At 51.5% G+C, this 25139-nt stretch overlaps 1 protein-coding gene across 1 annotated transcript in view; it reads left to right on the top strand.

Moving 5' to 3' along the window:
* LOC140420874 (glycine receptor subunit alpha-4-like) overlaps positions 1-25139 on the top strand; it is a 164110-nt gene that overhangs the window by 102285 nt on the left and 36686 nt on the right. The window contains exons 4-6 of the mRNA XM_072504973.1: positions 10214-10437; positions 20568-20650; positions 21076-21213. Coding sequence (XP_072361074.1) covers positions 10214-10437; positions 20568-20650; positions 21076-21213 — 445 coding nt within the window. The remainder of the gene's footprint in view (positions 1-10213; positions 10438-20567; positions 20651-21075; positions 21214-25139) is intronic.

Here is a 25139-nt window from a genome sequence, read left to right as displayed (position 1 = left end):
GCCAGCAATAGTCCCTGGAGAGCTCAGGTGGTAGTAGTGAAGACAGGGGAGAAGCAGAGGAAGGTCGTAGACTACAGTCAGGCCATCAACAGGTACACGCAGCTAGATGCGTACCCTCTTCCCCGCATATCCGACATGGTCAATCGGATTGCACAGTACAAGGTCTTCTCCACCGTGGACCTTTGGTCCGCCTACCACCAGCTCCCCATTCGCCCCGGTAACCGCAAGTACACTGCCTTCGAAGCAGACGGGCGGTTATACCACTTCTTAAGGGTTCCATTCGGCGTCACGAACGGAGTCTCAGTCTTCCAACGGGAGATGGACCGAATGGTTGACCAGCACGGTTTACGGGCCACGTTCCCGTACCTCGACAACGTCACCATCTGCGGCCACGACCAGCAGGACCACGACGCCAACATCCGCAAATTCCTCCAGACCACTAACGCCCTCAACCTCACCTACAACGAGGGAGAAATGCATGTTTAGCACCCACCGTCTAGCCATCTTGGGCTACGTAGTGCGTAATGGAGTGGTAGGCCCCGACCCTGAATGCATGCGCCCCCTCATGGAGTTCCCTCTTCCCCACTGTGCCAAAGCCCTGAAACGCTGCCTGGGCTTCTTTTCTTATTACGTCCAGTGGGTCCCCCACTATGCAGACAAGGCCCGCCCTCTAATACAGTCCACTACTTTTCCCCTGTCGACAGAGGCCCGCCAGGCCTTCAGCCGCATCAATGCGGATATCGCAAAGGCCATGATGCGCGCCATCGACGAGTCCCTCCCTTTCCAAGTCAAGAGCGACGCATCCGACATAGCTCTGGCGGCCACTCTCAACCAAGCGGGCAGACCCGTGGCCTTTTTCTCCCGGACCCTCCACGCTTCAGAAATTCACCACTCCTCAGAAGAAAAGGAGGCGCAAGCCATAGTGGAAGCTGTGCGACATTGGAGGCATTACCTGGCCGGTAGGAGATTCACTCTCCTCACTGACCAACGCTCGGTAGCCTTCATGTTCGATAATGCACAGCGGGGCAAAATTAAAAATGACAAGATCTTAAGGTGGAGGATCGAGCTCTCCACCTTCAACTATGAGATCTTGTACCGTCCCGGAAAGCTGAACGAGCCGTCCGATGCCCTATCTCGCGGCACATGTGCCAACGCACAAGTAGACTGCCTCCAAGCCCTCCACGAGGACCTCTGCCACCCGGGGGTCACTCGCTTCTACCACTTTATAAAGGCCCACAACCTCCCGTACTCCGTCGAGGAGGTCCGAACAGTCACCAGGAACTGCCAAATCTGTGCAGAATGCAAACCGCATTTTTTAAGGCCAGATAGAACTCACCTGATAAAGGCTTCCCGTCCCTTTGAACGCCTCAGTCTGGATTTCAAAGGCCCCCTCTCCTCCACCGATCGCAACACGTACTTTCTTAACGTTGTTGACGAATACTCCCGTTTCCCCTTCGCCATCCCCTGCCCCGACATGACCGCGGCCACGGTCATTAAAGCCCTCTGCACCATCTTTACCCTGTTCGGTTTCCCCGCCTACATCCATAGCGATAGGGGGTCCTCCTTCATGAGTGACGAGCTGCGTCAATTCCTGCTCAGCAAGGGCATAGCCTCGAGCAGGACGACCAGCTACAACCCCCGGGGGAACGGGCAGGTAGAGAGTGAGAACAGAACGGTCTGGAAGACCGTCCTACTGGCCCTACGGTCTAGGAATCTCCCAACTTCCCGCTGGCAGGAAGTCCTCCCGGATGCCCTTCATTCTACCCGGTCCCTGCTGTGCACCACCACGAACCAAACGCCGCACGAGCGCCTCCTTGTCTTCCCTAGGAAGTCCGCTTCTGGAAAGTCACTACCGACCTGGCTGGCAGCCTCGGGACCCATCCTGCTCCGGAAACATGTGGGGGCGCACAAATCAGACCCACTGGTGGAAAAGGTACATCTACTCCACGCCAACCCGCAGTATGCCTACGTGGCGTTCCCAGACGGCCGACAGGACACGGTCTCTCTGCGGGACCTGGCATGCGCCGGAGCTCCCCACACCCCCCTAACACCAATCACCACCCCCTCACTCCCGTCGGTGCACCCCACAGCCACCCCCTTCCTGAGGGGATCGGTTCTCCTCCCAGGCCCGCCCAGGAGTAGGGAAACAGAGAGGGACAGCACGATGCTCCCAGAGTCGACCGGACCCGAGCCAGCACCACCACCACCACCACCTGGGTTGCGACGATCGGAGAGGGCGACCAGAGCACCATCTCGACTCATCGAGTCAACTTAAGTTGTATATAATTCAGTGGCCCAGTAAAGCGGCATTGTTGTAAATAGTTAACGCCGCTAATCGGGTAAAATGTGAATAATTCGGTGGCCCAGTAAAAGCGGCATGGTTGTATATAGTTCAATGGTTAAGGCACCGACCCTGTAAACCCCTCCCACCATACCACCCACCACCCCGCCGGGTTCTTTTTTAACAAGGGGAGAATGTGGTGGTATGTATTAGGGGTAATACGGTACACCATGAATGCCGAGGAGCTATTGGAGGACAGATGCTGGGTCCCGATTGGATCTGCCGCCTACTGGGCTCCACCCAGATAGGCGGGGTATAAGAACCCGGTTTACTCCCCGCAGCTGCATTCTGTGACTGAGCTGCTGGGGAACAAGTCTGAACAAGTCTGCTCAATAAAGCCTCGATTGAAGTTCTCTACGTCTCGCCTTGTGTGTGATCGATGGTGCTACACTGGGTGAGATTGGCAGATAGTGACACTGATCACTTCATCAACCCTCACTCTCTGCTTTTTTTTCGATCACCTTTCCTGCAGTGAGGGGTTTTGGTTGAAGCTGACATTGTAGTTTGTGGGTTGTTGGCAGCTGCACTGTTCGAGGTGCTGGGCGCGAATTCACGGTACAGAAACAGAATCCAGTTTCGGGGTGTAGTGCCAAGAACGACACCGCTATTGAATAGCACTTTGACTTTTTTGGGGGCCTTGGTGAGGAATACCCAGTTAAGGCCGCATTACATAATTTCCTGCACTGGTGAGTTCAGTTTGCCAGTACAGGAAGTGTTTTTGCGGATCAGGGCGCCATTTTAAATGCTTCCCTGATCTTTTAACTTTCCCTCAGCCACCCCATCACGGCCTCCGAACCCCCCCCCCCCCCCGCCCCTCCTGCTGCACACAACTTACCTCTTACGGGGTCCTCAAACCCCTCCTTCCCCCACCTCTTAAACGCAGGCCATTGCTGGGCATGGCCAACCTAGTACATGGGCAGCTTGGCACTGCCAGTTTGGCACCCTGCCAGTGCCACCCGAGCATCCTGGAAGTACCAGGATGGTACTGTAAAAGTGCCAGGATGGCGGCGGGTGTGTGAGGGTACCTCTGTGCCCAGAGCCCGACCACCCATGGGTCTCTAATGACTTGAGAGACTCCTCCATGTGCGGTTACGGTCAGTCCACATTTGTGGAAACTAGAGTCAAGTGGCACCCTGGTGAGGTCACCCTGGTACGGCTGTTAGGTCCCAGGGCCCGGGAGAATATGGCACAGTATATTTAAATGAGCCTAATGGCTCACTTAAATAAGTTAATCTGGATCGCGCGCAGTTAAATCTCGCAAGATGTTTCGAGCATCGTGAATCTCGCGAGAAGCCTCTCCCACATTTAATGGCCTTATCATGTCAACAAGTTGGGAGGGACGAGGCCATTGAATCTTGCCCACTATCTCTCAGATCAGACATTAAACTGCCTGCCCTCTCGGGTGGATATAGAGTACCCCGCTATGTTGAAGAAAAGCAGGTGAGCTCAGCCCAGTGCTAGCCAATATTTCTTCCTCCGAGAAAACTCTGAGAAAAAGCAGCATACTGACAATGTTACTGAGCTGACTTGACATTCAGGAGACAACTGGGGGAATTTAACTCCAATTAATTAATTAATCTGGATTTAAAAACCAGCTAGTTTCAGAAAAGCTGATTATGAGACGACAGATTGTCATTAAAAACCCATCCAGTTCACCAATGCCCTTTTAGCAAAGAAATGCACCGCCCTTCCAGAGTGTGATGTAGAGATGCCGGTGTTGGACTGGGGTGAGCACAGTAAGAAGTCTTACAACACCAGGTTAAAGTCCAACAGGTTTGTTTCAAACACTAGCTTTCGGAGCACTGTGAGGACTTTAACCTGGTATTGTAAGACTTCTTACCTTACAGAGTGTGGCTGTGACGGACTGAACTTGTGTTCTTTTACTCTGCCTCTTTTCAGTATGTTAATATGTAAGTGATCTGTGTTTAACTACCCGCTGAATGAGTGTGCGCGAATAAAACAATTATAGCAGCAAGATTTTTGTGAGTTTTAAATTAAAAGTTATTTATTATTATTTGGCTGGATCTTTGAACGCAATATCCCACTCACTCATCTCATGTACACTCTCGCTCACACAAAGGTTAGATACAGCTGACGGTAAAGCTTGCAACTTTGAACTATCTCAGTCTCTTTTGTGGCAAGCCTGTCGTTTTTCTTTTAGACAGAGGGGGCTTTAAAGTTGAAATCTGGGAAAGCAGAGGATTCTAAGTTTTCTTGCAGGTGAATTTCAATGGGGTTGGTTCCCAAGTGAACAGGTTGGGGAGTGTTCTTCTCCCACTTTCATGCTATTGCTGTTTATTGCTTTGGCTACATGGAGACTTGCACGTCGTTCAATGTCTTTTGACTGCCTGCCTGCTGCTGCTGCTGGGCTTTGAAATCACGCAACCAAAATAATTTCTCTTCATGTAACTTCCACAAGTTCAGAATTCTTTTTTCCGAACAAAGGGGTCTGCTGCTTCAGATGACCTGCGCTGTCGTTTTGAGAGTTCAGGATGGGTATTGCCTTTGGGCAGAATTTTCCCAAGAAATGGCCAAGATGTCCTGGGCGCAAATCCTGTTATAGCCCTCTCGCAGGAGTTTCCAGGCATAAAGGGATTTGCGCTGCGGTGTAACGGGACTGGAAAATCACCCCCCCCGCAATGTGTTTGAATGACCCACTCAATTTTGAAACTAAGTGAGCTGAACCTCGGGCTGCCTATATGTGACTACATACCCACACCAATATGCTTCACTCATAACTCTCCTCCGAAATTCTATGAAATGCCTGAAAATGGCTACAGAAAAGTCACGAGTAATAAAATTGAATGGACCACCCTACATTTACTTCAGTACCAAAATGACAAGAGCCCAAAATGTTTACTCGACACTGGTGCTTCACAGCCCGGCTTGGGTCACTGTCTGTACGGAGTCTGCACGTAATCCCTGCGCCTGCGTGGGTTTCCGCCGGGTGCTCCAGATTTCTCCCACAGTCCAAAGATGTGCAGGTTAGGTGGATTGGCCATGCTAAATTGCCCTTAGTGTCCAAAAAAAGGTTAGGTGGGGCTACTGAGTTATGGGGATAGGGTGGAGGTGTGGGCTTGAATAGGGTGCTCTTTCCAAGGGCTGGTGCAGACTCGATGGGCCGAATGGCCTCCTGCACTGTAAATTCTATGATATCTGCCTCTCTATCAGGGATCACCCCTGGTTCAATGAAGAGTGCAGGAGGGCAGGTCAGGAGCAACACCAGGCATACCGAAAAATGAGGTGTCAAACTGATGAAGTTATAACACAAGGCTACTTGCCAAACACAGAAGCAGCAAGTAATAGTCAGATCTGAGCTCTGCAGTCCTGCCACATTCAGTTGAGAATGGCAGTGGACAGTTAAACAACTCACTGGAGGATGAGGCTCCACAAATATCCCCATTCTCATTGATGAAGGAGCACAGCACATCAGTGCAAATGATAAGGCTGAACCATTCGCTAAAACTCTTCAGCTAGAAGTGCCAGGTGGATGATCTATCTCGGTCTTCACCAGAGGTCCCCAGCCGACTGACAGATGTCAGCCTTCAGCCAATTCAATTTACTCCACATGATATCAAGAAACGGCTGACAGCACTGGATATTGCAAATGCTATGGGCCCTGACAATATTCAGGCAATAATATTGAAGACTTTGCTCCAGAACTTGTCACACCCCTAGCCAAGCTGTTCCAGTACAATGGCAACACTGGCATCTACCTGGCAATGTGGAAAATTGCCCAGGTCTGTCGTGTCCACAAAATACAGGACAAATCCAACCGGACCAATTACCACCCTATCGGTTTACTCTCAATCTTCAGTAAAGTTATAGAAGGGGTCATCAACGGTGCAATCAAGCGGCACGTACTCAGCAATAACCTGCTCGCGGACGCTCAGTTTAGGTTCTGCCAGGGTCACTCAGCTCCTAACCTCTTATCAGCTTTTTTGTTCAAACATGAACAAAAAATCTGAATCCAGAGATGAGGTGACAGTGACTGTCCTTGACATCAAGGCAGCATTTGACAGAGTATGGCATCAAGAGGCCCGAGTAAAACTGGAGTCAATGGGAATTGGGGTGTGGGTGCGGTGGGGGAAGGTGGGGGGTGCGGAATTGATGTCATACCTGGCACAGAAGTTTGTGGTGGTTGGAGGTCAATCATCTCAGCTCCAGGACATCACTGCAAGAGTTCCTCAGGGAAGTGTCCTAGGCCAAATCACCTTCAGCTGCTTCATCAATGACCTTCCTTCCATCATAAGGTCAGAAGTAGGAATGTTCGTTAATGACTGCACAATGTTCAGCACCATTCACAACTCTTCAAATACTGAAGTAGTCATAGAATCATACAATTTACAGTGCAGAAAGAGGCCATTCAGCCCATCGAGTCTGCGTCGGTCTTGGAAAGAGCACCCATGTTCATGTCCAAAAGCAAAAAGACCTGGTCAATATTCATGCTTGGGTGGATAAGTGACAAGTAACATTCCTGCCACCCAAATGCCAGGTAATGGCCATCTTCATCAAGAGAGAATCCAACCATCTCCCCTTGATATTCAATGGTAATACTATTAACTGAATTCCCCCACTATTAATATCTTGGTGGTTACCAGAAACTGAATTGCACTAGCCATCTAAATACTGTGGTTAGAAGAACAGGTCAGAGGCTCGGAATCCTGCGTACAATAACTCACCTCCTGACTCCCCAAAGCCTGCCCACCACAGACAAAGAAGTGTGATGGAATGCACCCACTTGCCTGGATGAGTGCCGCTCCAACAACACTCAAGAAACTCGACACCATCCAATAAAAACAACCCACTCGTTTGGCACCTCATCCTCACCATCTTCAACATCCACTGACTCCACTACTCGCGCATGGTAGCAGCCATCTGTACTATCTACAAGGGGCACTGCAGGAACTCACCACGGCTCCTTAGGCAGCACTGAATGGCATGCCAGGCCATTTCAGCGGGGCAGTTAAGAGTCAACCGCATTGCCGCGTGGGTCTGGAGTCACATGTGGCCAGACGAGGTAAGGACTGAAGATTTCCTTCCCTAAAGGACATTAGTGAGCCAGATGGGTATTTATGACAATTGACAATGGTTTCATGGTCATCACCATATTGTTGCGAGGCACACAGTGAGAAGGGGAGGAATACTGAAAACTCACTGAAGAACTCACACAGATTCATTGCTTCTCAGCCTTCCTTTGTAAAAGAGTGCTCTGTAACCTCCTGTCTCCCCAGTGACGGATTTGGGGGATACCATGAAGATGCGCTGGGGAATCCCTTTCAGACGGTCCCAGGTAAGGGTTTACCCGGCAATTGCCTAGAAGCACTAACTTCCCTGGATAATTGCGTTGCGGTGGGAACCATCTGACAGAAGCGAGGCGCTGGCGTAATGGTATTGTCACTGGACTAGTAATCCAAAGACCCAGGGTAATGCTCTGGGAACCTGAGTTCAAAACCCACCACCGCAGATGGTTCAATGTGAATAACAAAACATAAAATAGAATCTTGAACTATAAGTCTAATAGAATTAAAATACCATGAAACGAATGTCATAAAAACCCAGCTAGTTCACTAATGTCCTTTAGGGAAGGAAGTCTGCTGTCCTTACTTGGTCCGGCCTACATGAGGCTCCACAACCACCGCAATGTGACTGACTCTTAAATGCCCTCAGGGATGGACAATAAATACAAGCCCAGCCAGCAATGCCCATCTAGGAGCATTTTCAGTGACTGAATATTGAGCTGGCTTTTAGATGGTGACCTTCCCGCTTAGTTATGGCTCAGCTAAACACAAAGATCCACAGAGACAGCAACTCTGGTTAAAATGGCTTTATTTTCCAAGCTTGGCCAATGTACAAGGGAGAGAGATTTGGATAAATGCCAATAACACTCTGCTTTACATTACTTCAGATTCAACAGTTATACAATTTCCAAAAATCAGTAGCCCAACCCAGTTGGACTCGATCCAAATCTTGCAGCTGTAGATTTTGCCTTGACCAATGAATTTTACTTGAGGAAGCATGGTGACTGCGTGATTAGCTCATGATTTAGCCGCATCCTGTTCCCTGGCCATCTGTTGTTTTTCAAGACCCTCGCATTCAATGTCTCTTGCTCCCCCCTACTCCCATTTCCCTTATCTCAGTGTGGTTCCTGCCCATACCATTGTCTGTCTGAACGCAGGATGCTGGAGCTACTGATAAGAACTGCTTATTGAGTTGGTTGTATTATTGCTGACCACATTATTTCAGTCCGATTCTATCTGTCTTAGGAATGTGGTCAAGTTAGCTAGCTTAATTCCTATCATACATTGCAGCCACTACTATTAGCAAGAGTTTAAGTGCCTTTTACTGCTATGTTCTAGCAATTCATGTTTAGTGGTTAATAATGATTACTGGATATACTTTATAAAATTATTTTTAATCCTCAATAAACTAGTTTGTAGAGCTATTCTAGTATTATCCTAGCTATCCGGTTTTAAGGGGTCTCATCTCAGAACCCCCCCTTCAGCCCACACACATGAATGAACTTTTAATAAATGGATTTAAATCATTAACTTCAAATGGTTCTTCCAGTTTTATCCAATAGTTATTCTGAAAGATTTGGAAGAAATAACACCACTTTTGCGTAACTATATTAAATACCCAGACTGATCTGCAAGGGATTCCCCCACAAACCCAACCCCCACTACCCAGGAGCAACCCACCCCCCCAAAATAATCACACACCCCCACCGTATTCCCGACCCCTAACCTGTCCCCTGCCTCCCATGGCTGGACCCCACCGACCCAACCTGACTGGCCCGGCCACCCCCCTGCCCCATGACCTGACTCCCCCAACTCGATGCAGCTGGACTAGCCAGACCCTTCCCTGAATCCCCACAGCCAGATGTCGAATCTTACCCCTCAGACATCCGACTGCCCCCCATTTCCCCTGACCTCCGACCCCAACCTCCAATCCAGCCACACACCAACCATGAACTCCGATATCCCCCTAACCCTCCCAAAATCCAAAGAGCCCCACCCATCTTCTTCCCCCCACCCCCGTCCAAACCCCCGACATCCAACGCTCTACCCACAACCCCGCCCCCCCCCCTCCTCCCCGCTATCAGCTCCGGCCATTGGAGTTTTCAAAAGCAGGAAAATGCCCGTTAGAATCTTGTAATTCCAGTGGGCCATCGTTGGTTGAAAGTTATGGGCCAATGTGATGGACTGGAGGATCCATACGTCACGACACGAAAACCCCCTCATTAGTGATCTCTACGGCCGGCGATGGGAAAGCTAACCCTACACAGCCTCGTCCATCCCGTACCATGAAGGAGGTCACCCACAGCCCCCAAATGAGAAAATCTCCACTGGATGTCAAGCCCGAACTCTGGTCTCCACTCCCCAGAGCGCTATCTAAACCCGGAACTTTCTCACTCAGAGTGGGAACTTTAAGACTCACTCTCAGGCGGGTTATTGGAGAGTGGAGCTGACCCAGATGAGGGGAGGAAGATAACTGTATTCATTCCTGTTTCTTTTCCATGTGGTGTGAGTTAAGGGGCCACGTTCAGTTTTGAAGGAGAGTTGTACTGGGTTTGAAGTGTTATCCACAGGGTGAGCCAGACCTGATGAGTTTTCCAGCATTTTCGGTTTTTATTTCATTGAAGGGGAAGCTGGAAAAACAAATGAGGGAGGAAGCAATGGAAGGCTGTGCTGACAGAGTGAGTTGAGTTAAGCTGGGAGGAGAATCATGTGGACAAAACTAGCACATGGTGTTGGGCAAAATGGCATGTTTTGTTAAAAATGTGACAATTATGTAATAGAGACTTGTTAGCGCCTCACACCATCTATCCACTTTAATCAGCTGATATGACGGCCTGTTATTTTTCCAAAGGATTACAGACTCAATGTCTTCTTACGGCAACAGTGGAATGACCCTCGACTGGCCTACAGTGAATACCCAGACGACTCCCTCGACCTCGACCCCTCCATGTTGGATTCCATCTGGAAACCCGACCTGTTTTTCGCCAATGAGAAAGGAGCCAACTTCCACGAGGTGACGACTGACAACAAACTCCTGCGGATCTTTAAAAACGGGAATGTATTGTACAGCATCAGGTGAGGGGTGACACCGGGAATTACCAGCAGGACCTATTCGGAGCAGTGTTAACCGTCACTGAATAATGAGCTGTTGTTATCAATAATAATCAGTAAGTAGAATTACAGAATTTTAGAATTACATAATCCCTTGAGTGCAGAAGTAGCCATTCGGCCCCTTGAGTCTACACCGACCCTCCGAAAAAGCACCCGGCTGAGACCCATTCACTCACCTAGGGCGGGATTCTCCCCTACCACGGGGCGGGGGGTCCCGGTGGGATGGAGTGGCGTGAACCACTCCGGCGTCGGGCCGCCCCAAAGGTGCCTAGGGGCCAAGCCCTCACCTTGAGGGGCTAGCCCCGCGCCGCCAGCCGGCGGGAAAGGCCAACCGGGGCCGAAAGGACTTCGCTGGGCAGCGGAAGTCCGCGCATGCGTGGGAGCGCCAGTGGCTGCTGATGTCATCTCCGCGCATGCGCAGGGGGGGGGTCTCTTCCACGTCGGCCATGGTGAAGACTGTGGCCGAGGCGGAGGGAAAAGAGTGCACCCACGGCACAGGCCCGCCCGCCGATCGGTGGGCCCCGTTCGCGGGCCAGGCCACCGTGGGTGCACCCCCCGGGGGCCAGATCACCCCGCGGCTCCCCCAGGATGCCTAGTCCCGTCGGGAAGTGAGGTGATTTGATCCTCGCCAGCGGGACAGGCATTCCAGCAGCGGGACTTCGGCCCATCGCGGGATGGGCTCGCTGGGATTCACGCCAGCCCCCAGCGATTCTCCGACCCGACGGGGGGTCGGAGAATCCCGCCCCTATTCCTGTAAACCCATAACCCCACCTAGCCATTGGACATTAAGGGACAACTTATCAAGGCCAATCCACCTAACCTGCACATCTTTGGACTGTGGGAGAAAACCGGAGCACCCAAAGGAAATCCATGCAGACACGGGGAGAACTTGCAAACTCCACACAGACAGTCACCCAAGGTTAGAATCCAACCCAGGTTGTGGCCCTGTGAGGCAGCAGTACTAACCACTGTGCCACCATGTCACATCTAGACAATTAGAGGGGAGACTTTGGAGAATTGGGAATATTCTTACCGTAGAGAAGTCCGGCGTTCAATTTAATGGAGTTTCTCAAAACCATAAAAGATTTTACAGATTAAGTACAGTGAATCATAGAATTTACAGTGCAGAAGGAGGCCATTCAGCCCATCAAGTCCGCATCGGCCATTGGAAAGAGCACCCTACTTCAGTCCATGCCTCCACCCTATCCCCGTATCCCAGTAACCCTACCTAATCGTTTGGAGATGAAGGGGTAGTTTATTATGGCCAATCCACCTAACCTGCACATCTTTGGACCGTGGGAGGCAGAGAACTCGGAGGAAACCCCCTGCAGATATGGGAAGAAAGTGCAAACTCCACACAGACAGTGACCCGAGGCCGGAATTGAACTCAGATCCCTGGAGCTGTGAGGCAGCAGTGCTAGCCACTGTGCCACATGCTGCTCTAAAGGAGGAGGAGATTGGGTGGTGCAGTGGGCAGTCTTCCTGTCTCTGAGCCAGTAGTTCCAGGTTCACATCCCACTAGAGGACTTGATGGAAGGTGCATAACGCATAGGTCAAGAAGCAACATGCATGGGCGCAATTCTCCCATCGGGAGACTAAGTCCCGACGCCGGAGTGAAAATCGGAATGTTTCACTCCGGCATCAGAGGTCATTCCCAGCCCACTATTCTCCCGCCCCCGGGGGGCTTGGAGCGGCGCCGCGTCATTTACGCGCGCCGGGCCTTGGCGCCGCGTAAAAGCGGCGCTGCGTAAATGACGCGACCGGCGGCGCGTAAATGAGGTCCTCCTTCAGAGAGGCCGGCCCGTCGATCGGTGGGCACCGATCGCGGGCCAGACCCCTTTTGAGCCCCCCCGCCAGTACAGGAACCCCCTTCGCCCCCCCCAAAGGCCGCGCCCCCCAGCGTTCCTGCACTGTTCCCGCCGGCGGGAACCTGTCGTGTTGGGCAGGCCGCTCAGCCCATCCGGGCCAGAGAATCGCCGCTCGCCCATTAACAACGGCAAGCGGCGATTCTCCCAGCGGCCAGCCGTGATTCGCGCCGCGCCGGTTTGTGGCGGGGGGGGGGTAGAATCGCATGCGGGCGTCGGGACGGCATGGCGGGACTCGTGCGGCGTCGGGCGATTCTCCCACCCGGCGTTGGGGGGGGGGGGGGGGGTGGAGAATTCCGCCCCATATCTTTGCAACACACACAATGTCAGCTAATGATGGAAAAATATTGGAGACTCTGCCATCACTATCCACAGCTTCTGACTACAACATGCTGTAAAAGTGGATGTTGCCATGGTAAATCATACTCTTGGGGACTGGTTGGCTCAGTTGGCCGGTCAGCTATTATGGATCATCAAGTTTGATCTCTGTTCTGACTAGTGTGACCTGCCTCCTTGTCCTCGGCGTGGTGGAATGGGGCATTGTTGTCAGTCCTGCATTCAAGCAGACTTGATGTGGAGATGCTGGCGTTGGACTGGGGTGAGCACTGTAAGAAGTTCACAACACCAGGTTAAATCCAACAGGTTTGTTTCGAATCACTAGCTTTCGGAGCACTGCTCCTTCCTCAGGTGAATGACGAGGTGGGTTCCAGAAACTACTCAAGAAGCAGAAAAAATACAGAGAAATTGTAACAGTGAGAGGGAACATGATTCTGTATCTAACGCTGTGCTTTCCCTGATCTGGGAGTGTCTGATGGGACAGTGTAAAGGGAGGTTTATTCTGTATCTAACGCTGTGCTATACCTGTCCTGGGAGTGTTTGATGAGGGCAGTGTAGAGAGAGCTTTACTCAGTATCGAACCCCATGCTGTATATTTCCTGCAGTGTTTGATGGGGACAATATAGACAGAGATTTACATTGTTTCTAATCCTGTGCTGGAACTGTCCTGGATGTGTTTGATGGGAACAATACAGAGGGAATATGAATCTGTATCTAACCCCATGCTGTACCTGTCCTGGGAGTGTTTGACGGGGACAGTGTAGAGAGAGCATTACTCTGTATCCAAGACAATGCTGTGATTGGCCTGGGAGTGTTTGATGGGGACAGTGTAGAGGGAGCTTTACTCTGTATCTAACTCCATGCTGTATCTGTCCCTGCGAGTGTTTGATGGGGACAGTGTAGAGGGAGCTTTGCTCTGTATCTAACTCTGTGCTGTACCTGTCCTGGGAGTGTTTGATGGGGACAGTGTAGAGGGAGCTTTACTCTGTACCTAACTCCGGGATGCTGTACCTGTCCTGGGAGTGTTTGATGGGGACAGTATAGAGGGAGCTTTACTCTGTATCTAACTCCGTGCTGTACCTGTCCTGGGGGTGTTTGATGGGGACAGTTTAGAGGGAGCTTTACTCTGTATCTAACTCCGTGCTGTACCTGACCCTGCGAGTGTTTGATGGGGACAATGTAGAGAGAGCTTTGCTCTGTATCTTGCCTTGTGCTGTAACTATCCTGGGAATGTGTGATTACATGTCTGCTGCATTACCAAAGATCCTGTCCTCCAGATATTAAACTAATTCCCTAGCTCCAAAATAGTGAATAGAAATCCCTTCTTGTTAATTGCACTCTAAGGCAATGGAGTCTTCCAGGTGCCTTAGTTGCGAACCATCTGTTAGGGCACTGGCCATTCATGATTTTGGGGTGTTTGTAATTCCTGATGTAATTTTCATTCTCTGGAGTGTGAAATATCATAATGTAAGAAACATATTACAATATTCTTGGGAAACATGAAAATATAAATGCAAGTCCCAGTTTTTCAAAACTAATCTTCCTGCAAATGGAGTTGTTAGAACATTGGTTCCATAAGACTATGGATTAGGACATACATTATCTTTTTAATTATTACAGCTACATTATTTAATGTTTTCCTTGCAGTGGAAGATTAATATCTAACAGTGTGCACAGCTCAGAGATATTAATGTTTAGCTTAAACTTCAGGTAACTAGAAGCTTCCATCCATCAATAACACTGAGTGCTGCCTCTCTGACATCAATCAGCAAAATATACCTGTAGCACAATCAATTAGTCACAAGACGAGAAGAGATGAAGTCAATCAAAGGCTTTATTCAGCAGACTTGTTCCCCAGCAGCTCAGTTACAGAATGCGCTGCTGGGAGAACCCGGGTTCTTATACTCCGCCTTACTGGGTGGAGCCAGCAGGCAGCAGATCCAATCAGGACCCAGTGTCTGTCTACCAATAGCCTCTCGGCATCACAGGTACCGTACTACCCCTAATACATACCACCACATTCACCCCTTGTTAAAAAAGAACCCGGCGGGGTGGTGGGTCACATGGTGGTAGGGGTTTACAAAGCTGGTACTGGAATTATCTCAACACAGTGTTGTGCATCGATCTCAACGGTGAACTATTTACACTGCCGCTTTACTGGGCTATTGAATTATTTACAGGTTTTGCTTTGTCACGCGGATTCCACGAGTTGAGTGGGTGCCCTGGTCATCCTTGTTGGATCGTCTCAGCCCCGGTGGTGGTGCAGGTGCTGGCTCGGGCACTGTCGTCTCTGGGAGCGTTGCGCTGTTTGTTCCTGTTTCACTACTCCTGGGCGGGCACGGGAGCGGCCTTGGGGTGCGCCTGCGGGAGGGAGGGGGTGATCGGTGTTGGGTGGGGGGGGTGGTTCCGGCGGGCGCCAGGCCCCGCAGGGAGACCGTGTCCTGTCGGCCATCGGGGTATGCCACGTAGGCGTATTGGGGGTTTGCATGGAGAAGATGAACCCTCTCGACCAACGGGTCCGATTTGTGCGCCCGCACATGCTTTCGGAGCAAGATGGGTCCTGGGGCTGCCAGCCAGGTCAGAAATGACGTTCCGGAGGAGGACTTCCTAGGGAAGACAAGGCGGCGCTCGTGAGGCGTTTGATTAGTTGTGGTACACAGCAGCGACCGGATGGAGTGGAGGGCATCCGGGAGGACTTCCTGCCCACGGGAAACTGGGAGACTTCTGGACCGTAGGGCCAGTAGGACGGTCTTCCAGACCGTACCGTTCTCCCCCTCTACCTGACCGTTCCCCCGGGGGTTGTAACTGGTCGTCCTGCTCGAGGCAATGCCTTTGCTGAGCAGGAATTGACGCAGTTCGGCGCTCATGAAGGAGGACCGCCTATCGCTATGGATGTATGCGGGGAAACCGAACAGTGTAAAGATGGTGCAGAGGGCTTTAATGACCATGGCCGCGGTCATGTCGGGACAGGGGATGGCAAAGGGAAACGGGAGTATTCGTCCACCATGTTTAGGAAGTACGTGTTGCGATCGGTGGAGGGGAGGGGGCCTTTGAATTCCAGACTGAGGCGCTCAAAGGGTCGGGAAGCCTTTATCAGGTGCGCTCTATCTGGCCTGAAAAAGTGCGGCTTGCACTCTGCAGATTTGGCAGTTCCTGATGGCTGTTCGGGCCTCCTCAACAGAGTTGGGGAGGTTGCGGGTCTTCACAAAGTGGTAGAACCGAGTGACCCCCCCCGGGTGGCAGAGGTCCTCGTGGAGGGCTTGGAGGCAGTCTACTTGTGCGTTGGCACATGTGCCGCGGGATAGGGCATCGGACGGCTCGTTCAGCTTTCCGGGACGGTACAAGATCTCATAGTTATAGTTATAGGTGGAGAGCTCGATCCTCCACCTCAAGATCTTGTCGTTCTTGATTTTGCCCCGCTGTGCATTATCGAACATAAAGGCTACCGACCATTGGTCAGTGAGGAGAGTGAATTTCCTGCTGGCCAGGTAATGCCTCCAATGTCGCACAGCTTCCACTATGGCTTGGGCTTCCTTTTCCACTGAGGAGTGGCAGATTTCTGAAGCGTGGAGGGTGCGTGAGAAAAAGGCCACGGGTCTGCCCGCTTGGTTGAGAGTGGCCGCCAGAGCTACGTCGGATGAGTCGCTCTCGACTTGGAAGGGGAGGGACTCGTCGATTGCGTGCATCGTGGCCTTTGCGATATCCGCTTTGATGCGGCTGAAGGCCTGGCGGGCCTCTGTCGACGGGGGAAGGTAGTGGACTGAATTAACGGGCGGGCCTTGTCCGCGTAGTGGGGGACCCACTGGGCGTAATAAGAGAAGAAGCCCAGGCAGCGTTTCAGGGCTTTGGAGCAGTGGGGGAGGGGGAATTCCATAAGGGGGCGCATGCGTTCAGGGTCGGGGCCTATCACTCCATTACGCACCACGTAGCCAAGGATGGCTAGACGGTCCGTGCTAAACACGCATTTTTCTTCGTTATAGGTGAGGTTCAGTGCGTTAGCGGTCTGGAGGAATTTGCAGAGGTTGGCGTCGTGGTCCTGCTGGTCATGGCCGCAGATGGTTACATTGTCGAGGTATGGGAACGTGGCCCGCAAACTGTGCTGGTCAACCATTCGGTTCATCTCCCGTTGGAATACCGAGACTCCGTTAGTGACGCCAAATGGGACCCTTAAAAAGTGGTAGAGCCGCCCGTCTGCCTCAAAGGCCGTGTACTTGCGGTAACTCGGGCGGATGGGGAGCTGATGGTATCCGGACTTAAGGTCCACGGTGGAAAAGACCTTGTATTGTGCAATCCGATTGACCATGTCGGATATGCGGGGGAGGGGGTATGCATCTAGCTGCGTGTACCTATTGATGGTTTGACTGTAGTCTACGACCATCCTCTGCTTCTCCCCGGTCTTTACAACTACCACCTGAGCTCTCCAGGGACTATTGCTGGCCTGGATTATGCCTTCCTTCAGCAGCCGCTGGACTTCAGACCGGATAAATGTTCGGTCCTGGGTGCTGTACCGTCTGCACCTAGCGGCAACGGGTTTGCAATCCCGGGTGAGGTTCGCAAACAAGGAAGGCGGTTCAACCTTGAGGGTCGCGAGGCTGCAGATAGTGAGTGGGGGTATAGGGCCGCCGAATTGGAACGTTAGGCTCTGGAGGTTATATTGGAAATCTAACCCTAGGACAGTGGGAGCGCAGAGGTGGGGGAGGACATAAAGCCAATAATTCTTAAACTCTCTCCCTTGCACTGTTAGGTTCGCGATGCAGAACCCTTTGATTTCTGCGGAATGGGATCCCGCTGCCAGGAAAATCTTTTGGGTACTCGGATAGATTGAAAGAAAACAGCGTCTTACCGTATCCGGATGGATAAAACTTTCTGTGCTCCCAGAATCGATCAGGCATGGCGTTTCGTACCCGTTAACCAGCACCGTCGTTGTTGCCGTTTGGAGCATCCGGGGCCGCGACTGATCCAGGGTCACCGAAGCCAGTCGTGGTTGCTGCATCGGGGCGTTTTCTTCAGACCCCGTGGAGCCGTCCATGCTGGGGTCCTTGGCTATCAGCCAAGATGGCGGCGTCCATGGATCGCACATGGTCGGGGGCGGACAAAATGGCCGCGCCCATGGATCGCACGTGTCGAGAGGGTCACAAGATGGTCACAAGATCCTCCCCGCGTGGAGTCCGGAACCCAAAATGGCGGCGCCCGTTGGCCTCACATGGATCGTTGGGGGGGGTTGAGTCTGCTGTAAGCGTTCTCCCCCAGAGATTGCGGCGACCCCCCAGGACTGGCACACCGCCAAATAGTGCCCCTTCTTGCCGCAACCTTTACAGATGGCCGAGCGGGCTGGGCAGCGCTGCCAGGGGTGTTTCGACTGCTCACAAAAATAGCAGCGGGGCCCCCCCCGGGTGGTCTAGTGTTCTGGCCGCGCAGGCCACCCTTGGGGGGTGCCGGGGTCGGTCACAGCGGGGGTCCACGGAGCCCAAGGGGCTTCCGCGCGGTCGGGGCCGTGCGGGCATTTTGTGAGGCCACCTTGAGGGAGGCCGCAAGGGCCCGTGCCTCTGTGAGCCCTAGTGAGTCTCTCTCCAGCAGTCGCTGGCGGATTTGGGATGAGGTCATACCTGCCACAAAAGCATCCCTGATTAGGAACTCCGTATGTTCGTTTGCGCTCACAGATGGGCAGTTGCAGTTCCTTCCCAATATTAGCAGCACGCTGTAGAACTCATCCAGCGATTCTCCGGGGATTTGCCGTCTCATCGCGAGTTGGTGGCGTGCGTAGACTTGTTTTAAGGGCCGAATGTAGACTCCTTTCAGCATGGTGAGCGCCGTCGGGAAATCCTCCGCGTCTTCGATGAGCGTGTAGATCTCCGGGCTCAGCCTGGAATGCAGGACCTGCATTTTCTGGTCTTCTGTGATCCGGCCGGGGGCAGTTCGGAGGTATCCCTCAAAACACGCTAGCCAGTGTTTAAATACGGCCGCTGAGTTTGCTGCATGGGGGCTGATTCGCAGACACTCCGGGGCGATCCGGAGCTCCATAGTCTTTTTAAGTCTGCTTAATAAATTGTAGCACAATCAATTACTCACGAGACGAGAAGAGATGAAGTCAATCAAAGCCTTTATTAAGCAGACTTATTCCCCAGCAGCTCAGTTACAGAATGCGGCTGCTGGGAGAACCCAGGTTCTTATACTCCGCCTTACTGGGTGGAGCCAGCAGGCGGCAGATCCAATCAGGACCCAGTGTCTGTCTACCAATAGCCTCTCGGCATCACAGGTACCGTATTACCCCTAATACATACCACCACAATACCATTTATTGATTTTTGGCAGTGGTTTATCGATGCAAGGTGGTTTCTTTTAATTGCCTGTTAAGTGTCACTGTGCACAATCTGCTCCTCTCCCTTTCACAAATGCCAATTAACATCTTCAGATGTAAGCCGCTCATCAGGAGACAGTTTGTACTTAATGTGGGATCAACTGTTTGAGAAGTGGACATAAAACAGCTTTGTGTCCCCTGTGCCTCACTCTGGGACACTCTCATTTGAGTCAGCAGGTCATGCAGGATCCAGTCCTACTACAGATAATAAACCAATTAATCTCACTGATTCTCCAACATTGGTACTGGCAGAGTGCCAAACTATCAGCGTGTCAGTACTGAGGGAGTGCAGCACTGTCAGAGGGTCAGTACTGCAGGAGTGCTGCACTGTCAGAGGGTCAGTACTGAGGGAGCCCTGTGCTGTCAGACGGTCAGTACTGAGGGAGTGCTGCACTGTCACAGGGTCAGTACTGAGGGAGTGCAGCACTGTCAGAGGGTCAGTACTGCGGGAGTGCTGCACTGTCAGAGGGTCAGTACTGAGGGAGTGCTGCACTGTCAGAGGGTCAGTACTGAGGGAGTGCTGCACTGTCACAGGGTCAGTACTGAGGGAGCGCTGCATTGTCAGAGGGTCAGTACTGAGGGAGTGCTGCACTGTCAGAGGGTCAGTACTGAGGGAGTGCTGCACTGTTAGAGATTCAGTACTGAGGGAGTGCTGCACTGTCAGAGGGTCAGTACTGAGGGAGCCCTGTGCTGTCAGACGGTCAGCACTGAGGGAGTGCTGCACTGTCAGAAGGTGTGTACTGAGGGAGTGCTGCACTGTCACAGGGTCAGTACTGAGGGAGTGCTGCACTGTTAGAGATTCAGTACTGAGGGAGCCCTGCTCTGTCAGAGGGTCAGTACTGAGGGAGCCCTGTGCTGTCAGACGGTCAGCACTGAGGGAGTGCTGCACTGTCAGAGGGTCAGTACTGAGGGAGTGCTGCACTGTCAGAGGGTCAGTACTTGGGAGCGCTGCACTGTCAGAGGGTCAGTACTGGGGGAGCGCTGCATTGTCAGAGGGTCAGTACTGAGGGAGCCCTGCGCTGTCAGAGGGTCAGTACTTGGGGAGCGCTGCACTGTCAGAGGGTCAGTACTGGGGAGCCCTGCGCTGTCAGACGGTAAGTACTGAGGGAGAGCTGCATTGTCACAGAATCAGTACTGGGGGAGAACTGCACTGTCAGAGGGTCAGTACTGAGGGAGTGCTGCACTGTCGGAGCTGCTTCTTTTGGATGGGACTTTAAACCGAGGTCCCATCTGACTCTCAGTTGGCTTATAAGTCCTTGTTGCACTCTTTCCATAAGAGCAATGGTCTGCTTTCTTTTGCAATGAACACAAGATATTTATTTTTAAACATGTTCCTGCATCTTTACAAGATTCTTTACAGAAACCCAATGAAACTTGACATTTTGCCACCTGACCCTTGACCTGTGACACTAGTGTGGCTCAGTCTCTTGTTTGTTGAATTCTCAACAACTGTCTGATTGAGGTATCACCAGTGATGTTAAATTATAAACAATCCAAACCATATCATGCTGTACCATCTTTTCTATTGCCCACAGGCTAACGTTAATCCTTTCATGTCCCATGGACCTGAAGAATTTCCCCATGGATGTTCAAACATGTGCAATGCAACTAGAAAGCTGTGAGTACTCGGGGTTCCAGTAAACCTTAGATATACCTTTGCATGAATCTCAGTCCTCATTGTGCTGACCATCCAAGCCCTCCTGTAGTGTTCAATGGTTCATTTGTTCTGTGTTTTAATATGTGAGTCCGAGAACTGATCTATGCTCACTGTACTTGATTGGTCAAGCCTGTATGCCAGCCTAAGCAATGTAAACGGACATCACAGAATCTACCAGAAGCTGAGCTGGAAGGATGCTGATGACATTTTAAAGCATTATATAACGCTGTGCATATAAAGTTCTGGCACATTTATAATCTGGTGTCATCTCTGCATAGCTCCGAGATATAAAATATACAACATCTCCCATTAAGCATTTCTGCCACTCACTGGGTCATTTTCTACAGGATAATTGCGTGTAATATTTTAATGACCTCTCTCTCTAGTTGGATACACGATGAATGATTTGGTATTCGAGTGGCTGGAGAAAGAGTCCGTCCAAGTAGCGGAGGGTTTAACACTTCCACAATTCATCCTGAATGATGAGAAAGACCTGGGATACTGCACCAAATACTACAACACAGGTAAGAGGATCATGACACTTAACCTGCCACTCGCTGCATGGAATTCCCATTTCCAGAGCTAGGCAGAGGCCTGAGCACACTGTGAAAAAATGTTCCCCATCTTACATACGGACAATGATGGACAGAGACCAGGACCCTCTGTTCCATTCAGCCTATTCATCACAACGGCAATGTCTTGTGAAGCGCAATAAAAATATGTTCCACCCCACCGAGACAATGGGCGGCACGATGGCACAGTGGTTAGCACTGCTGCCTCACAGCGCCAGAGACCTTGTGTTCAATTCCAGCCTTGGGTGACTGTCTGTGTGGAGTCTGCATGTTCTTCCTGTGTCTGCGTGGTTTTCCTCTGGGTGCTCGGGTTTCCTACCACAGTCCAAAGATGGGCAGGTTAGGTGGATTGGCCTTGCTAAATTGTCCCTTTTTGTCCACAGATGTGTAAGTTCGGTTACGGGATAGGGCGGGGGAAGGATCCAAGGTAGAGTGCTCTTTCAGAGGGTCGGTGATGATTTGATGGGTCAAATGGCCTCCTTCTGAACTGTATGGATTCTATGATTCTATGAATGTGATCTTTTGACAGAAATGAGAAACGAGATTAAAACTCATGGCCAGATCTGGGACATCCCTCTCCAACATCCAGCCCACTATTTAATAGCAATACGTAACACTGAGTACATCAGGAGCAGCTTGGTGGTGTGATATTAGCCCTCCAACCTTTAGTGGGTATTTCATAGAATTTTCAGTGCAAAAGGAGCCCATTCAGCCCATCGAGTCTGCACCACCTCTTAGAAAGAGCACCCAACATAAGCCCACACCTCCCCCTTATCCCCAAGACCCAGTAACCCCAGCTAACCTTTTTTTTGGACACTAAGGGCAATTTATTATCGCCAATCCACCTAACCTGCACGTCTTTGGACTGTGGGAGGAAACCGGAGGAAACCCATACAGACACGGGGAGAACATGCAGACTCCGCACAGACAGTGACCCAAGCCGGGAATCAAACCTGGGACTCTGGAGCTGTGAAGTAACTGTACTAACCACTGTGCTACTGTGCTGCCCTTACATGGAGTACATGGAGCTTCAGACCTGGGGCGAAATTCTCCCCAAACGGCGCGATGTCCGCCGACTGGCGCCCAAAACGGCGCCAATCAGACGGGCATCGCGCCGCTCCAAAGGTGCGGAATGCTCCGCCCGAGCCCCAACATTGAGGGGCTAGGCCGGCGCCGGAGGGATTTCCGCCCCGCCAGCTGGCGGAAACGGCCTTTGTTGCCCCGCCAGCTGGCGCGGAAATGACATGTCGGGGCGGCGCATGCGCGGGAGCGTCAGCGGCCGCTGACAGTTTCCCGCGCATGCGCAGTGGGGAGAGTCTCTTCCACCTCCGCCATGGTGGAGACCTTTGCGGAGGCGGAAGGGAAAGAGTGCCCCCACGGCACAGGCCCGCCCGCGGATCGGTGGGCCCCGATCGCGGGCCAGGCCACCGTGGGGGCACCCCCCGGGGTCAGATTGCCCCGCGCTCCCACCAGGACCCCGGAGCCCGCCCACGCCGCCTTGTCCCGCCGGTAAATAGGTACTCTAATTTACGCCGGCGGGACAGGCAATTTATCGGCGGGACTTCGGCCCATCCGGGCCGGAGAATCGAGCGGGGGGGCCCGCCAACCGGCGCGGCGCGATTCCCGCCCCCGCCGAATATCCGGTGCCGGAGACTTCGGCAACCGGCGGGGGCGGGATTCACGGCGGCCAACGGCCATTCTCCGACCCGCTGGGGGGGTCGGAGAATGACGCCCCTGATCTCTGTCTTGTTTTAAGTTAATTGTTTTCTTTGTTCTGTCATGGTTAGCAGGCATCACTGACAAGGTCAGCATTTGTTGCCCACCCTTATTGCCCTTGAACTGACTGGCTTGTTCGGCCATTTACATAGACTTACATAGAGTTTACAGGCAGAAGGAGGTCATTTGGCCCATCGAGTCTGCACCGGCCCTTAGAAAGAGCATCCTACTTAAGCCCACACCTCCACCCTATCCCCGTAACCCCACCCAACATTTCTCAACATTAAGGGCAATTTAGCATGAAACCCACGCAGACACGGGGAGAACGTGCAGATTCCGAACAGACAGTGACCTCAGCCGGGAATCGAACCTGGGACCCTGGAGCTGGGAAGCAGTGCTATACACGGTGCTAACAGTGCTAACCAGTGTGTTAGTTCAGAGGGCAGTTAAGAGTCAACCACATTGTCGAGAGTTTTGAGTCATATATAGGCCAGACCAGGTAAGGATACAAATAAACGAACATGTGAAATAGGAGCGGAAGTAGGCCATTCGGCCTTTGAGCTTTCTCTGCCATTCGCTAAGATCATGGATGGTCTGTTTGCATTGAGTTCCAAATTGCTAGCTACCCCTGATAACCTTTGATTCCCTTGCCCAACAAGGAACTCTCTACCTCCGCCTTAAAAATATTCAGTTGTCCTGCTTCCACTGCCTTGTGAGGCAGAGATTTCCAAAGTTGCTCTACCTTTTGACAGAAAATTGCCCTCATCTCTGCCACAGAGGCCTACAGCTCATGAAAATGAAAATGAACATCGCTTATTGTCACAAGTAGGCTTCAAATGAAGTTACTGTGAAAAGCCCCTAGTCGCCACATTCCAGCGCCTGTTCGGGGAGGCTGTTACGGGAATTGAACCGTGCTGCTGGCCTGCTTTGAAAGCCAGCGATTTAGCCCTGTGCTAAACAACCCCTGCTCATTGTGTCTGCACTACAAAAACAACCACCTAACTTTTCGAATCTAATTTCCCAGCACTTGGCCCATAGCCTTTTATGCTGTGACATTGCCAGGGCATATCTAAATACTTCTTAAATGTTATGAGGATCTCTGCCTCCACCACCCTTTCAGACCGTGAGTTCCAGACTCCCACCACCCTCTGGGTGAAAAGGTTTTTCATTAAATCCCCTCTAAACCTTCTGCCCTATGCCTTAAATCTATGTCCCCTGGACATTGACCCCTCCACCAAGGGGAAAGGTTTCTTCCTGTCTACTCTATCTATGCCCCTTATAATTTTATACACCTCAATCATGTCGCCCTCAGTCTCCTCTGCTACAAGGAAAACAGCGCCAGTCTATCCAATCTCTCTTCATAACTAACACTCTTGAACCCAGGCAACATCCTGGTAAATCTCCTCTGCACCCTTTCCAGTGCTGTCACATTCTTCCTATAATGTGGATTCCAGAACTGCACACAATACTTTAGCCTAATCAGCATTTTATACAGTTCTAGCATAGCCTCTCTGCTCTTAAACTCTATGTCTTAGCTAATAAAGGCATATAAACCATTTGTCTTCTTAATTACGGTATCCTCCTGCTCTGCTACCTTAAGGGACTGGTGTATATGCACACCAACATCCCTCTGATCCTCGGTGCTTCCCAGGGTCCTGTCGTTTACCATGTACTCTCTTGCCTTGTTTGTCCTGCCTCACCTCACAGTTATCTGGATTGAATTCCATTTGCCACTGATCAGCCCATCTGACCAGCCCATCTATATCCTCCTGTAATCTAAGGCTATCCTCCTCACTATTTACCACCCCACCAATTTTTGTACTACCTGCCAACTTACTGTCCTCTAAGGGCAACCCTAGTTTTAAAACAGTGCCCCCTTGTTCGGGACTGTTCCGCAGGGATCAGTGCTGGGACCTTTGCTGTTCATAGTATATAAAAATGATCTGGAGGAAAATGTAACTGGTCTGATTAGTAAGTTTGTGGACGACACAAAGGTTGGTGGAATTGCGGATAGCGATGAGGATTGTCAAAGGATACAGCAGGATTTAGATCGTTTGGAGGCTTGGGCGGTGAGATGGCAGATGGAGTTTAATCCGGACAAATGTGAGGTAATGCATTTTGGAAGGTCTAATACAGGTAGGGAAGAGAAAACATGGAAAAAT

The sequence above is a fragment of the Scyliorhinus torazame genome, chromosome 5 (assembly GCF_047496885.1).
Source record: "Scyliorhinus torazame isolate Kashiwa2021f chromosome 5, sScyTor2.1, whole genome shotgun sequence".
Taxonomy (NCBI): domain Eukaryota; kingdom Metazoa; phylum Chordata; class Chondrichthyes; order Carcharhiniformes; family Scyliorhinidae; genus Scyliorhinus; species Scyliorhinus torazame.
The sequence above is the reverse complement of the archived record's forward strand: the minus strand, read 5'-3'. Positions and strand labels throughout refer to the sequence as shown.